Source organism: Myotis nattereri, assembly GCF_964212035.1.
Source record: "Myotis nattereri genome assembly, chromosome: 9".
Classification (NCBI taxonomy): domain Eukaryota; kingdom Metazoa; phylum Chordata; class Mammalia; order Chiroptera; family Vespertilionidae; genus Myotis; species Myotis nattereri.
In genome coordinates, this window is record NC_138084.1 from 70156076 (window position 1) to 70172485 (window position 16410).

The following is a 16410-nucleotide window of genomic DNA, read 5'->3' on the forward strand; positions in this document are numbered from 1 at the left end:
CTACTGGGAATGTACCCGCAACCAAGGTACATGCCCTTGCCCGGAATCGAACCTGGGACCCTTGAGTCCGCAGGCTGACGCTCTATCCACAGAGCCAAACCAGTCAGGGCTAGCAGTTAATTTTTTACGTTTCATCACTGGAAAAATATTCTTGCAGAATTAAAGTTGAGTGTAAGTAAATTCTCCATATTTTATCTTACTCATATAGTTTAGATCTCTCTGTGTTAGAAGCATTCTTAGCATGTTGGGTGAGCAGGGTTGGTCTTGAAGTAGAGGATCTGGCAGACATACAGCCAAAGGAGGTTATTTGCAAGGTCTCTAGGTGGTAGTAATCTTTCCCAGCTTAAAGGGGTTCATCTTTTTACCTGAGCCCTTGGTTCCTATCTTTTCATTTTAATATATATTTTCATTATAAAGGGTTGTGATGCAGGAGGCCACAAGAGTGTACTCTGGTCTACATAGAGGAAATCTGACATTTGTGTGGGTGTTAAAATGGCGGAGATGCCCAGCTGGCATGGCTCAGTGGTTAAGCATCAACCTATGAACCAGGAAGTCATGGTTCAATTCCTTGTCAGGGCACCTGCCTGGGTTGCAGGCTTGATCCCCAGTGTGGGGCATGCAGGAGGCAACCAATCAATGATTCTCTCTCATCATTGATGTTTCTATCTCTCCCTCTCCTTTCTCCTCTGAAATCAATAAAAATATATATTTTTTAAATGTATGAGAGACAATGAATTCTCTTAATCAGATGTTCCTAGTCTGTACCAACTACCAGACTGCAGATTTGGGAAGAATGGACTTATACGATGCATGACGATTGTTATTAGCACAAATGAAGACTTGGAGAGAAGTAGGAAGGGCACAAAAGAGAACAATGTCTTGATGCAATTTTACAAAGAAAAGAATTTAGCTGTAACTGATCTCATTTCTCAAATGATTAGCTTCTGGTTTTATTACCTACAGTTGGTATCTCACTAGTTATGTTTTGCTTCTAACGTTTGTTCACTTCTGAATTTTATATTAATGTGTTAAATTATATGCAATGACCAACATAGTATGATTGGATTGTTTCTTATTAATAAATCTTCCTTGTATGCATTCAGTTATGGCTTTCCCATAGAACTAAATGCCACAAGTCAATGAAATTTGGGCAGGGCTTCTATAACAACTGACCTAGATCTTGAGAAAGAAAACAGGTGGGAGCGAAAATACTAGATTGTGAGGAATGTAGGGATTAAGGGAACCGGAGCTTTAGAACTGGACAGACCTGTGCTGGAGAAGGAGAGAAGTTGGAGTTTTGGAAAGATTACAGATTTGTGCTGAGGCTTTCAGAGTGAGATGAAATGGAATAGTGAACATCGAATGGGAAGGGAAAACTTGGGAAAGGAAAGGAGTCAAGAGGCAAGGACTGGGTCGCAGAGGGGACTGAAAACAAAGACACCGGAATGGTTCAGGGATGGGTGCAGGATTAGCTGAGGTGGAGTCAGGAGTGACAGAGCCAGTTTGGCAGAGGAAATGCAAATGGAGTTGTGGCGCAAGAAAGTGAAGGTGTGGGAGTGGATAATTCCCCCAAGGTTATGAGGACAAATTAAGCTTGAAAGTAGGGCAGTGATGGGTTTGATGAAATCAAAATAAACATTTGCTAGTAAAGAAAGCAACGTTAGCTCTACATCATTCTCCTAAATCCCGTAAAGCTAGCAATGATTTTTGAAAAATTTTACAAGGTCATACTTTTCAGCACCTGGGTTTCCAAACTATGAATCAGCATCTTGTGTCTTTCTGGTAGGGTCTACCATTCTATGTGAACTCTTTGGATAAAAGTACTCCCTCCCCACCCCCCACCCCCCACCACCACATCCATCAAGTTCTTTAAAAAAAAAGTTTATTGATTTTTAGAGAGAGAGGAAGGGGGAGAGAGAGAGACATCCATACATTGATGTGAGAGCTACTGAGCTACACAGGCCTGGGCAAGTTCACAAAAATTTTTTTTAATTTAATTTTTTCCATCACCTTTTGTCCCCTCTATGCCCTCTGCCACCGCCACCCACCTCCCACCCCAGAAATCACCACACTGTTGTCCATGTCTATGAGTTCTCTTTTTTTCTTTTTTGCTCCATCCCTCCTCCCTTCCCCCAACTGATCCACCACCACCACCACCAAAGCTGTCTGCCAGCTCTCTCTGAGTCTGTCTCTATTTTGCTTGGTAGTTCAGTTTGTTCATTAGATTCCACATATGAGTGAAATCATATATATGGTACTTGTCTTTCTCTGACTGGCTTATTTCACTTAGCATAATGCTCTCCAGGTCCATCTGTGCTGTCCCAAAGGGTAGCATTTTCTTCCTTTTTACAGCAGAGTAGTATTCCATTGTGTAAATGTATCACAGCTGTTTCATCCACTCATCTACAAATCTTGGCTTTTGTAAATAACACTGAAATGAACACAGGGATACATATATCTTTACAAATTAGTGGTTTGGGTTCCTTCAAATAAATTCCCAGAAGTGTAATCACTGAGTCATAAGGCAGCTCCATTTTTATTTTATTTTTATTATTTTTTGTTAATCCTCACCTGAGGATATTTTCCCATTGGGTTTGAAAGAGAGTGGAAGGGAGAGAGGGAGGGAGGGAGGGGGGGAAGGAAGGGAGGGAGAGAGAGAGAGAGAGAGAGAGAGAGAGAGAGAGAGAGAGAGAGAGAAAGAGAGAGAGAGAAACCAATGTGAGAGAGACATATCAATTGGTTGCCTCCCACACATGCCCAGACCTGGGCCAGGGATCAGACCTGCAACCCAGGTACATGCCCTTGATCAGGTATTGAACCTGTGACCCTTACATTTTAACCACTGAGCCACACTGGCCAGGGCTCCATTTTTAACTTTTTGAGGTAACTCCATACTGCTTTCCACAGTGGCTGCACCAATCCGCATCCCCACCAACAGTGCAAGGATGTGGAGAAAAGGGAAGTTCACAGATCTTAAGGTCCACTTCCAGCTTCAGCTAACCACCTCTTGATAGAATAGGTACAGTGATAAGAAAGCTAAAATTCTAGCCATTGGTGCCACGGAGACAATACTCCCAACTTAAAAGAGTTCAATTTCTTTCCTGTTTTTGAAGGATTTCCCTAAGGTTTGTGTAGTGCTGTTTAAGTTTGTAGGAGTCTTTGGCAGAGAAAGACTCAATATCTTGCCTGAAGACTCATAGTAAAAAGAATTGACATAGGTAATGAGAAGTTTGTGATCTCTTGAAAATGACAGAAACAACAAAACACTATTAAGTTGAGGAACAAATGTTAGAAAAATTGGTGGCAGTCCTTAGAGTAGTACTTTTAAGCAATGAAAATTTCTGTGGGAATATGTGAGTATTCTGTCTACAGAAGTTCCAGAAATAATATTGCATTTTTCTATTTTAAAATCAGCAGGCAAAACGATACAATTCACCTCTGGAAAACCACCCAGTGAACAGTGCATTTGCGCCCAGGCCAGCAGGCATGAGGGAGGGAAGCAGTGTGCCCCCGTGGGGTACTTCTGTGCTAGACAACGAGTTTTTCCGAGGTAAGTCTATGCATTAAATCCTCTTTGCAACGCCCTAAACTAAAGCAAATAATTACAGTTTGTATGAAAATCCTCAAAACATATCAAACTCTACTTTATTTTTTAAACCCTCTTGTTTACCTTACTCAAAGAGGATGCTGTTATATGTTAGTAACACAAATATTAAAGACTCTTAAGTTTAAATATAAACTAAGCAAATATTCTCAGACCAAGGCTGATAAATCTATGGAATGGTCATAATGTTTAATATTTAACCTCAGTTGAAAAGGAAATGCACCTTTAGGAAATGTATCTATAAAGTTTACTGTTCTTAGTAAGCTTTTATTGTTACTGATTAGGACCTACCTAAATGCACTGTGATGAAATCTAATTGTTGTTAAACAGTTAACCTTGTACGATAGATAGCAATAAAGAAAGAGATTCCAAAAGTACAACCCACGCATGGATGTTATTATTATGTGAATATAGCTCGCCTTTACATAGGTTATTCTGTATCAAAAGAAGCCTGGCCACTGGAAAAGTAACTCTGAAGTCACCCCCGGCTTCACTTGCAGAACTAAATTCAATTTGCAAGGGCAGTGACATCACTTAGGCCCTGTAGTTGGGACGGGTGAGGGGGTCAGTGAGAGGCACCCAGCTGACTGGCAACCTGGGGACCCCTTCTAGTAAGATGGTTCCCGGCAGACAACTTGCGTCCGAGGAAAGAGACCCAGAGGAAAATCTCTGTTTCAGAAAAAGGTTTTGCTGGTAGAGGAGAGCAATGATATATGAAATGGAAAAAATGACTTCGCCCCTCTGGAAATAAAGAGGAGAAGCAGAACAGGATACTTGAAAAAAGAAAAACAAAAAACCTCAAGAGTAGTTAGTAAAACAGCATTGCCAGTTTGGGGTTCTATGGGGATATAAGGAGTGGTTCCCTCTGAGGAGGATTCCAGGTGATTTTACCTCTTTGGTTATTCTTTCCTGTATGTTCTGTTATAGCCACATATTGCTTTTATAGTCAGCAAAAGACTTTATTTCAGGAAAGAAAAACTACGAGCAGCTTTAAAGGGAGAATAGCATTCAAGGAGATTTTGTTATAATTATTTCAAAGGCAGATTATGTTACTCATCACATAGTTTTGGGTTTTGTTTTGTTGTTGTTTTTGGAGTATTTCCTTTTTTTGCCCCACCTATAGTTTGGCATTGCTTGATTATTTTATTTGTGGATATGTGGGATAAATGATTTCAGAGATGAGATAATTTTTTTTTTTCATTAAAGCACTGACAGGATGATTCCCTGAGGAATTCCTTAGTTACAGATCGTTAAGGCTCAAGATCAGTTCTTCTACTGGCTGTGCAAACTTAATAACACCAACTTACAAATAATACAGGGTAGGGGTGATCCAGAACAGAGGCCCCAAACCCCTTCAGCACCTGCCCTAATTGACATGTCACAAGTACATCCCACTTACATTCACTCAGATACTGATATGCCTCGCTTCCCCTATCATTGAAGAGTTAAAATCAAATACTTTGATAACAAATAATTTTAAATAACCGAGGAGAGTGCACCATTTTATGTAACTCAGAATGAAAGATTTCTGTAAAAACGCCTTAGCAATTTAAATAATCCCCTAACTTGTTTCTCATAAAGACTTTACCTTCTTTAATGAACATTTCTTCAATAAAGGTGTCATTGACTTATAGTCATTGTAACATGAATATGGTAAAATTATATCTACTACAATGTGGGCTTTAGGGAATCTTAAAACTTTAGAAGATTATGGTCCTATTTAAATTCTAACAGGTTTTTATTGAGAAAAAGATGTCAAATATGATTAAATAAACACAATTCAAAGAGATACCAACTGCAAATACCCTGTGACTGGTCTGAGCACAGAGATGTGGACCTAGGAAGCCCGAGCACTGGTCTGGGGTTGGCCTAGGTCCTTGGCATGAGAAGGAGGTCAGTAGGTCCTAACTTGGACACCATTCTCTGACCTTGCTACTGAGAGAAAGGTAAACATTGTTTGACAGTGGCCATTCACAACCTTGTAACATTGTGAGCTCATAGAGAAATCATCTCTATAATCCATTAAAAGAAATAGTGAAAAGTGAACTTTTACGGCACTGAGGTGGCCTTGCATAGCGGTTGCGTGTATGGCCTCCGGAGACAGACTGCCTGTATCCATGTACGTACTAGCGGTGTGACCTTAGCAACTTACCGCATCTCTTTGTGCCTCCGTTTCCTCATTTTTAAAACAAGAGTAGTAATAACACCAAATCTTATAATGTTAGGTGCGGATTTAATGAGTTAATAAATTTAAGTGCTTAGAATTGTGCATGACACATAGGAAGTGCTATCTTAAAGGAGTGCTAATGGGCCTTATAAATAAGTGGAACTACAAAAATCGATGTTTCTCTCTCACTCTCTCTCTCCCTTCCTCTCTTTCTAAAATCAATCAATAAATTTTTTTCAATAAGTGAGTACTAATAGGTCTTAATTTTTCCAGGAAAAACAATCTACCATTAGCAAATCATTTAACAATATTGTATAGAACTTTAAATTTTATGAATTGCTCAAATCCATCCAAGCATGTTTATAAATTAGGTGTTAAATTTTTGGTGGTAATACTGTTTTCTTAATGTAGAACTGAGAAATCACATGTTGTTTACAGACTCTCATTTCTATTACAATCCTCTGAGGTAAACATGGCTGTAAATACTTTAGCCACTTAGTGACACAAAAGAAGTATTAAAAGAAGCCACGATTAAAACCTGTCATTTGGGAAAATGTAGCTTTATGTCCATTAAGGCATTATGGAAGATTAACTTTGAAAAACTATGAAAAAGAAACTTTCATTACAGCTTTGTAAAAGTCAGACTATTGTAAAATTATAATTGAAACTAATGTGATCACATCTATGATAATATGATAAATATAAAATTATTATGTTTCTTCAAGAGGAGCCCCAACAACTCAAGTTATTAGGCTAACATGCTATACCAAAATGTCACTCATATTCTCCTTTCAGTTTTAGATGACTTGGATAGCACTCTGGCTCAGGAGCAGTCTTCAAGCTCAGTGAATTCAAGAACGCCTCTCGACTATGGACCAAGAACACAGTTCACTCATTTTTACTCCAGTGGGAACCGACATGGTAATACCACTGGAAGGCACAAAACCCGCTCTAATGAAACTTCTAATATGTCTTTCTATGACATCCTCAGACCAGGAGCTCCTAGAGAAGGATTTAGAACCTTTTCTCCTAGAACAAGGACCATTTATGATATGTACAGAACAAGGGAGCCCCGAGTTTTAAAAGAAGATTATGCGCAAAAGAGTGCTTTCGGCAGCACTTCTCTGTGTTTTGACAGCAGGCAACGATTAGCCTCCCCAGCCACAGGGCGTTTCACAACAAGAAGCATACATTTTCCAGCCACTACTCAGAACAAGAGTGGATTTATGCCACCACGCCACCAGCAGAGCCCAAAGAGAACCCCTTTATCATCCATCATATGGAATAGATCAGATTCTTCTGGAGAGAGGCCAAACCAGGAAGAGTTCCTGAGGGCACCATCACCAATGGAAATTGACCCTGCCGACCAGTATATGTATCCCAGGTGTTTTCAGGAGACTAGGAGATATGAATTTTATCATTCACAGACTATTTACCAAAATGTAAGTTTAAATTCCCCCATGGATAGCACAGTGAGTCCGGACCCGTTTGAGAACTCAGAGAACATGCCATTCTACCGTCAAGACAACCCATTTGCGAGGTCTTTTTTTAGCAATACCTTTGGACGGAGCAGGCAACAGAGATTTAGACAAAGTCCTTTTGGGGGCCAACAGGAAGAACATGCTCCCTGGTCTGGCTTTCGTCAAAGTAGGAAACCTTTCACTTCTGACAGAGACTTTGAAATGACTTCCCCTGAGGCAAACTGTGCATCAGCTGGTCACAGCCATAATGTTTCTTCCCAACACTGGGCATCATTTTCACCTAGCTACAGAACAAATATTTCCAGAAACCATGAAGAGCCATATCCCTGGCAGTTTGATCCTCAGACGTCTACACTAGAGAGCATGGAGGTGTCACAAGGTAATGGAAACCAGATGACTCATTTTGGCACGCCAAATATGTGCTCCACGGTGGGTTCAAACTATCACATCAAATCTAGGGGGTTAGGATGTCAACAGGACAGTTCTCCTGTAGAAGTACATGGAAACAAAGAACCTTACTCATTTGGAACTGCTCCGACTCTGGCATCCTCATTCAGAAGTTCCTTTCCCCAGATTTCCGATGACAAAAGGAATCGTCAGGGTCCCAACTTTCAGAATCCCATGGTCACTTGGCAGAAAAGTAAGCCTGCCTCTCTTCTAGTAAGAAGCTACACAGAAGTCACTGTGACCAACAGCGATTCAGTTGATTCCCCACCTCTTACTCAAGGCCAACCCAACATCTTGGCCTCAGAAGTGAATGATGAGCAAGACTTGAATGGATCTATTTTGGAAAAAGACAAACAACTAAACAAGATGGACCAGGCAAACACAACAAGTGAAAAGCCCCAACCTGTTTCAGAGACAGTAATCTCTAATCCTTTAGCTGATTTTCAAAGTTCCCTCTCCCGAGACTCAGCCAAAACCAATGGACTTGTTTTTAATGCATCTACCACAAAAAGTTCAAAAAAGTCACCCCAAGTCATTTCTGGGAAAGATGTCTCCAAAATTCATATATCACAGAGAGGTAAGGCCAATGAACCAAAGAAAGATCAGAGTTACACTGAAAACAGAAAACTTGGCCCAGCAACTTCCTTTCCTTTCATTCAGGAGAGCAGAATACCATCATTGATCCCCAGCCCAAGTGGAGAGGGCCTCCAGGAATTAACAGTAAGTAATGAAGCTATTTCCAGTACTACTGAAAGTAGCCACTGGAGCTCTGAATCTACTGGTAATAAAAATACACAGTCACCAGAAATGGCTGCTATTTTAGATACCAAGGAAGAACAATGTACCAAAACTCATTCCACCAATGGTAGCAAGTCAACTGCGGGCCACAATATCCCATGTGATTCTTTAGGTCTGCCCTCAGGTACAGCACCAGATTCTTCGCCATCAAATAATGGTTTCCTTGGTGCTCTGATAGGTCCTTCTACGACAGTGTTCTCTGGGAAAAGTCTTTCAGGCAAAGATCCATCTTTGAGAGAAAAAGAAAATGAAGACAATAATAGCAAGCATCAACATAATCCGTTTACCTCGAGCCCTTCAGAAAATGAAAGCAGAGATGCTAGTTTTGTGCCTATCCATCACAAAGTGGTTGATGTCAGACGCCATTCACATTCTCCTGTCAGGGCTGGAAGGGGAAAAGGAAAAGTAAGACGGCGTATATCCTATCTTGAAAAGCTGAGCAAAGCCGAAAGTAAATCAGCACCCACAAGGGGCAGCAGTAGCCTCGTGGAGGTGAATCCGAGTGATTCCAAGGCTCCTGAGCTTCACACAATTTACTGTAGCTTACCAAGAACAGCAGCCAGTTTCCCCATGAACAGCAGGAAGTCCGAAAGTAAGATAATGGCTCCTTCACTTAGGAATAAGCCACTTCCACGCCAATCTGAAACTGATGTAGAGGATCCAATAGGGAGAGACACATCAAACAAGTTCAGCCCCAGTTCTTCTGAGTCAGAAATCAGCTGTTCCAAAGTAGTTTCAGACTCTGCCTCAGCTGGGCCTAAAGCCACAGAGAGGATGGCAAACACTGGACCTGCTTTCATTAGAAAAGGACCCCTTCCATTCCTCATCAAGAGGGCTGTGTCATGTCCTTTAGGGGTACCATATGCCTCCCTTGGAAAAGATGAGAGAGAAAAATGCTTGATCACAGACATGGATGCTTCTGCTATAACACTACGACCTTGGGAGAAAACCATGAACCCTCTGGAAAGTGACTCATCTGTTAGGGATTGTTCTTTAACCAAAAGATACCACGGAAAGGAACACTGTCAAGAATGCACTGAGGAGGATGGTAAAATTGTTGCCTCCAAGACAGGTACATTTTCCCTTTCAAATGAAGACCCTTTACCCCTTTCTTCGGCTATGTCTGGGGGAAAAAGTGGGAAAACATTACATAAAGTTAAGACTACGAGTATGTTTTCTGTTTCGGGTGATGAAGAGAATGTAAAGTGTCTTGAGATCGTGTCAATATATTACACTCTACCAAGGAAACACAGCAAAAAATTCTGTAGCCTCCTCCAAAAGTATACTGAAAATATTGACGCACTTACTGAAACATTCCCTGATACTTTAGAAAAAGAGAAACTGAATCATTCTACACAAGAGCAGTCAGGAACAACTTCATCTGAAGACCTAACGTCTCAGGAAAACAGCAGTTGCCTTTCTCACAACATTGAGAATGAGACTGTTTTACAATTACCAAGTATTGGGCCCTCAGAACCCACACTACAGGAAATGGCTTCAATTGAGGCAGATGTTTCTCTTCATACAGGAGAATCTAAAACTAGAGAAACTTCCCCAGGTAACTTAGCTAAAACACCTCTAGGTGATTCACAAAGCAAGAAAAAGAGGGGGGGAAAGTTGCAAAGTGAAACCCTGCATACTTCATCAATGCTTCAGGGGGGAAAAGTCACAGAAGAGAAATCTGAAAATTGTCAGCACTCCGTTAAATCTGCTGACAGTGGTCCTTCTAATCCTCCAGCCCATTCAGAAGGGAACGTTGAAAATCTGAAAACCAGAAGAAGTTCTGGGGAGTGTGCAGGTGGTGGTGTAGCCATCACAACTACTGGAAGCGCAAAGTGTCTTCAGAAAGTCAGCACGGGCATCGCTAAAGATGGCTGCTCCAATGGATTGCAGCCTAGGAAAGTCAGAGGAGCAGATTTCCAAAAAAAGACGGATAAAGCACTTTCTGACTCAGAAAGCCAAGTCTTTGCTCTTACTCCAGCTTTGCATAAACTACATCTCGATGAGACTTGTTCAGGTGAACGAGATTTGGATAGTTTGCAGTCGGAACCCAAAGAAATACCTCAAAGAAGTCAGGAGGTAACTCTGACAAAGAATGGGAAGGCTAAAGATGAAACGCAGGGATTGGCAGGGGATCAACTCTCACTTCCTGCAGGAAGCAATAAAAACAAAACCAGTTTGGATGACCTAGAAAAGGGGAAAAGCAGATCTTCTGTTAAACACAGATTGGCGACCATGTCCAAAGCAAGCAGAAAATTTCCAGCTAAAGATGTAAGCCCCAGAAGACATATAGCTACTATCTTCCCCCAAGGTGAGAACAGCTCTGGCTTCGGTGGTTTATCTCTTGGCACACCAGACTGCAACCCACTGTCCCCTGAGCCTACTCCAAAGCTCACAGAATCTACAGATGAAAACAAGTTGAATCATGATGGAATGGATGTGAAGAAATCTGAGGACCCTTTCCAGATTACTATGATATCCAACAGAGAAGCTTCCACACACTTAAGCAATCAGAAGTCTAGCAGCATTTCACAACCACGTCAGGATGAGTTTAGAAATATCTCAGGATCACCACCAAAGCATGAGAATTCTAAAGATGTAACAGTAGTTCAGAGTTTGGAAAGAGAGTCAGGAGCCCTGGCCCAACCCACCTTCACCAGCCTCAGCGAAGCCAATTTCTCCAGCCATTTGAGGAGGCTGACCCCTCATCTACCATGGGAGCCTGCGGAGAAATCTACAGTGAGCATCCCACTGGCCATGTGTCAGCAACAACAAAGGAGCAGTGCATCTCAGGAGTGGGAACCTGAGCCACACCCCTATCGTTCAAAGAGTTTAAAAAATATCCACGTGCACGGCAATCTGCTACGCCAAAGTCATCCTCCGAAAGCCAGGGAGCGCCATTTTTCTGAAAGCACTTCTATTGACAATGCCCTGAGCCGCCTGACCCTTGGGAATGAATTCCCTAACCACAGTGAGTCCAGTCGAAGATTCAAGTCCTTTTCTGAACTTTCCTCCTGTGATGAAAATGAAAGCTGGGCTTTGCAGAGTGGCAGGGCAGAAACGGGTCCCAAGTCAGCAACATCTATATCCAGACCTATTGACTACGGGATATTTGGGAAAGAACAGCAGTTGGCTTTCTTGGAGAATGTAAAGAGGTCACTCACACAAGGAAGGCTATGGAAACCAACTTTTCTGAAGAACCCTGGCTTCCTGAAAGATGATACAGTTCACCCTCCTAACCCAGTGGAGTCATCGAGCTCAGATTCTCCTAGCAATCTGACGCCAGAAGGTGGCTTACCTCCAAATGTACCACTTAATATCTATGAAGAGGATCCGCTGGACTCAGACTGTGACACAGACACAACCACAGATGATGAGTACTACCTGGATGAAAATGACAAAGAGTCAGAACTGTGAGGCTTTTTTCAATAAAATGCATAACCTTTTCTCCAAAAGCTTATAGTGGAAATTAAGTATAATTGTGTGTGTCTATGGGAAGAACAAATATATAAAAAAGGAAAATCTATTTGGGCAGTACCTGCTCTGAAGCAACCCAAATTCTTTTTCTTTTTTCCCCTCTACTTTCGGAATTCCACAGCAACCAATTCTCATTTTGAGGGATTCTCTGCTATTTTCTTCCTCTCTATATATATCCTTAGCCTTCCTCCCCTACACCCAGTTTAGTCTCTAGTTCACGGTTCAGTATTGGCTTTCTGCTCTGTTTTCCCCCTGACTTTTTTTTTTTTTTATACCTTCCATTGTGATTTACAACCCTAATATCCCAAACACATACAAAACTTACTAGTTACCTAGTCCAACTGCAAAACTCTATTGCCCTCCTCTGGCCCACACCCCATATCATGGCATTAAATAGAATGTAGGGATGATGACAGTGGTGTAAATAGTATCATCCTGTTTAACTCATTAACATTTAGGAGGTTTAGGGTTTAGGGTTTATTTTCTTGGACAAAGAAAAAAGGAATTTTTATAAGGACGTCCTGTTGTATCCACGGTGGAGCCAGGGAGGCACATGTCTTGAGTGCTTATTGAGATGATAGATAAGGAGCTGAATTCCTAGGAAGCCAAACAACACTTGTAGGAATTCCTTTGAAATTGTAAGAATTGGCTGAATTCTTAAGAGCTAAATTTTAATTAAGTCAAGGACCTGAGGGGACAGAAGGCTTGGCCACAGAATTTCTGCTTAGGAAAGAAACATAACTGAGTGGTGGAGACAAGTAGACACCCCTTCTTTAGACTGAAATTCCTATTGCAGCTCTCTAAGCAACTGGTTTCTCCCATTTCCATACTACATTTTTCCATTTCTTCATTGCAGGATTGAATACTTTTTTCCATGTGGGACATTTTAGTCATAAGTTTCCAGTGGTAACCTTGGCCAAGTCCCTAACCTGTGGGATCATTTACCAAACCCTTCGAAATGACAAGGCAGATCTTCTAAGGGCTTGTCACTATGATTCTTTCAGTAATTTATCCGACTAAATAACTTCCCATACGCTCTGATAACCTGACTTTCCTAACGCTTTAGTTGCCATGCAGAACTTCAGGGGGATTTCTCTCCTCCTAATCAGAATAGAGATAATTTGCTAAAACTACAGAAAGCATGCCATCTTAGTACTGTGAAGGTCAACATGAGTGGGCTTATACTTGTTTGCTTTATACTTACTTCCACACTAGTCTGTTTTATCCATATAAATTAAGGATAATGATAGGTGTTGGTGACCTGTATGGAGATCTGGAACTGATAAAATTCAAGACAGTGCTATATTATCATTATCTTCTTAATCATTGCCTGGCTTAGAAGCAAAATGCTAGGGCAAGTTTATGTTGTTCCCATGCAACTCAAAACTAATGAAGATGTGGTAACTGACTTGAAAGCTAATCCTTAAATCTGTAAATTGTTTTAAACTTCAGGCTCTGACCAATCTTGATCTTAAAGAGACTGATAATAGAATTTAAAATCAACTATTCTATATTTTTTAATTTGAATTTGTATGGTAAAAAAGAAATAACATTTAATATTTTGTGTTATGAATGTTTGTAAATTCTACCTTTCCCTTTTTCTATTTATCTGCTTATTTAAGTAAAGTTTTCATAAACCATGACCTATATTTTCTATGTAATTTAAAGATATTCGATTAATATTTTAATATTGATTCTTGACTTTTTTTAATGATCAGCTTTTGAGTTCTATTTCAGTAAATATCTGAGTCTACATGTATGCTACAAAAGAGGAGATGAAGTTAGCTTATTTTTCACTGAGTTTAGGCTATATTAACATTGAAACAACATTGTTAACATAAGTAAGTTAAGGTGAGGAATCTTGGCACTGGAATCTACTATATCTGGTTTCAAAGGTAACTGATGGTCAGCACTCACTTGCACGATTTGTAATGTTTGCTGTTGGTTTGGCTTAAGAATCAAGAAAACAGAAAATGTATTAAAATAGCACCTTCTATAGTTTTATACTTTTATAAAACACTTCGTTAAAGAAGTACAGAGAATTTCTATGTATTTTAACATAAAAATTACTGCTTTTTAATATTCATTTTTGGTATAGCTGTAGTAATTTATAATAGCAATTTTTATACTTATAAATGGAATAATCCAGGAGGGAATCTATACTAATAAGTATCTGGTAAATTATTAACTTGTTTAGATAATGGACCTCTAAAGCCATAAATTTTTAAATGTAAAGTCCATTTAAAATAGGGCCTAATGAGGTTATTTTAATTTTTAGAGACTTTTCACTAAAGAATTTATTCCCTTACATTGTAAATACGTTGATGTTAATAAAACTCCAACTGCTCCTAACAAGCTTTTGGCTGATAATAAGCTAATAAAAGTGACTTGTAGGAGGTAAGTTTGTGCCTGTATTGGAGGTGATGAAAGGAAGTCCACTTAGGTGATGGTGAAGATGGGAATCAGATTGGAAAAACTGTAAAAAGGATGCCAAGCGGATTAAACAGACCTTACTGGTAAGAGCTTATTGTTAATGTTAGTAGTACTGCTCCAGAATATCCCAGTTAGATGTACAGTGTAAATGTGTAAATATTTTATTCGCAAAGCAAGTTTGTGATGTATTACCACTTAGGGGCTCTTTGTAACAGGAACTCCTGTGTCCTGAAACAAATAAGCCTTAAGCACTTTTGTTAAAATGTTGTCAAATAATCCTTTTATATGCTTGTTCTCAGACCTGTTCTCCAGATGTGAAATGAGAAAAGCACACCCTTAAAACAATACCTGTGTTGAAATAAATGATTTCAATAAATGCACTGTTCGACTTAGTTTTCATTCCCATCCTCAAATGATGATTTTTTAAATGTGAACGTTTCAGGAAAACTACGAAGGGAAGAGGCACAGTCCAAGAGTATTCAAACACATCTTTTTGGTGATTACTGAATATCAACCATATGAGTGGTTTTAAAAAAAACAGGGGCCTCTCTCTTCTTCTCTTTGTACCCCAAAACAGACAACCAACAAATGAGGTCATTGAACCCGGCTGCCTAACAGAAGAGGAGTGAATAAAGTCTAGCATTTCTCCAAGAGCTCCCACATTTATAGAGGAGGAGGGAGCTGCATAGAGCTGGGTCTTCCTGCCCGGTAGCAATGATGAAAAATAAATAGGTCTTTGTAAGGGGAATATAAGACATGCAATGTTAATTCCTACTCAACTGTAAGGAGCAGCTCTAAAGTTAAGCCTCGGATCGACCTGTGGCAGAGCCACAAACAAGTCCCAGCTTAGAGGGCAGGGCCCTCTTAGCATAATTAAGTTTGACCTTATGGCCACCCCCTAGGTCCTTCCTAGGTAGCTAATGTGCTGTGGGAGATGCAGCAAGTGCTGCCAAGACAAGGGAAACTTACAAGAACATTGTAACTATGTTGACCACTACCTTGTTTTTCTCTGACTATAAAATAAAGCCTCAGCTTGCTGGATGGATCCTTCTCTGTGGCCTCATCCAGGCACAGGAGATCCACCGAGCCCCAGCTGTATTCTCTTTGTCTGTCTTTTCTTTAATCCTTCACCGCCCCTCCTCAGGCTCACCAAACCCTTGGCTGTGCTGGCACGGCACTCTCAACATTGGTAGGTCTGAGGAAAAAGACACTAAGCTAAAACCATGACACAGAATTGAGTTGATTTGGAGCTGTTGTCTCTGTTATGACAAAGAAGATGCAGAATCAGGAAGCTGAGTGAGCCAGCATACTGAATCACCATATTCATTTTCCCCAGAAAGCAATAGAAATAAAAGCAATAGTATGTATAGACTTACACAGAAGAATGTTTATTGCTACAATGTTCAATTATAGCAAAAACTGGAAATAAAGTGAATACCTAATAAAAAATGATTGAATATAGTTATGGGACATACACATATGTAATATTACCATTAAAAAGTATAAAATAAAACCACATACATTGACTTGGAAGAGTCTGCATGAGTACTGTTGAGTGAGAAAAGCAAAATCTCATTTTTGTAATTATTAACAACACACCTGCATGTGCATGTGTACATACAGAGGGATACATACAAGGCTGCTTTGCGGCAGGGAGTCGGGGTAGGTAGAGGTGGGAGGTGGGGGGCTGTTGGGAGGTATGTTCAAGAACATCAGGAAAGAGAGGAAGGGTAGCAAGACCCCCTCAAAAATGTAAATACACCAAATATATATATATATATATATATATATATATATATATATATGCAGACAATAGGGAGGGTGAAAGCCTGGGATGGGGAAGCGGAGGCAGCTGGGAGAGGTCAATGGGGGAAAAGAGGGACATATATAATACTTTCAACAGTAAGGATTTTAAAAAGAAATATACTGTATGTATATAATTATATTATGCACTTCAAAATATCAGTGGGTGTTACACATGAGCAGAGCAAGGACAATGGGCC

At 40.2% G+C, this 16410-nt stretch overlaps 1 protein-coding gene across 1 annotated transcript in view; it reads left to right on the forward strand.

The window, feature by feature from the left end:
• EXPH5 (exophilin 5) overlaps positions 1-12459 on the forward strand; it is a 72997-nt gene extending 60538 nt beyond the window's left edge. Inside the window, exons 5-6 of the mRNA XM_081098780.1 lie at positions 3415-3550; positions 6567-12459. Of these exons, the coding sequence (XP_080954906.1) occupies positions 3415-3550; positions 6567-11914 (5484 nt within the window). The 3' untranslated portion in view covers positions 11915-12459. The remainder of the gene's footprint in view (positions 1-3414; positions 3551-6566) is intronic.
• Positions 12460-16410: the final 3951 nt, after the last annotated feature.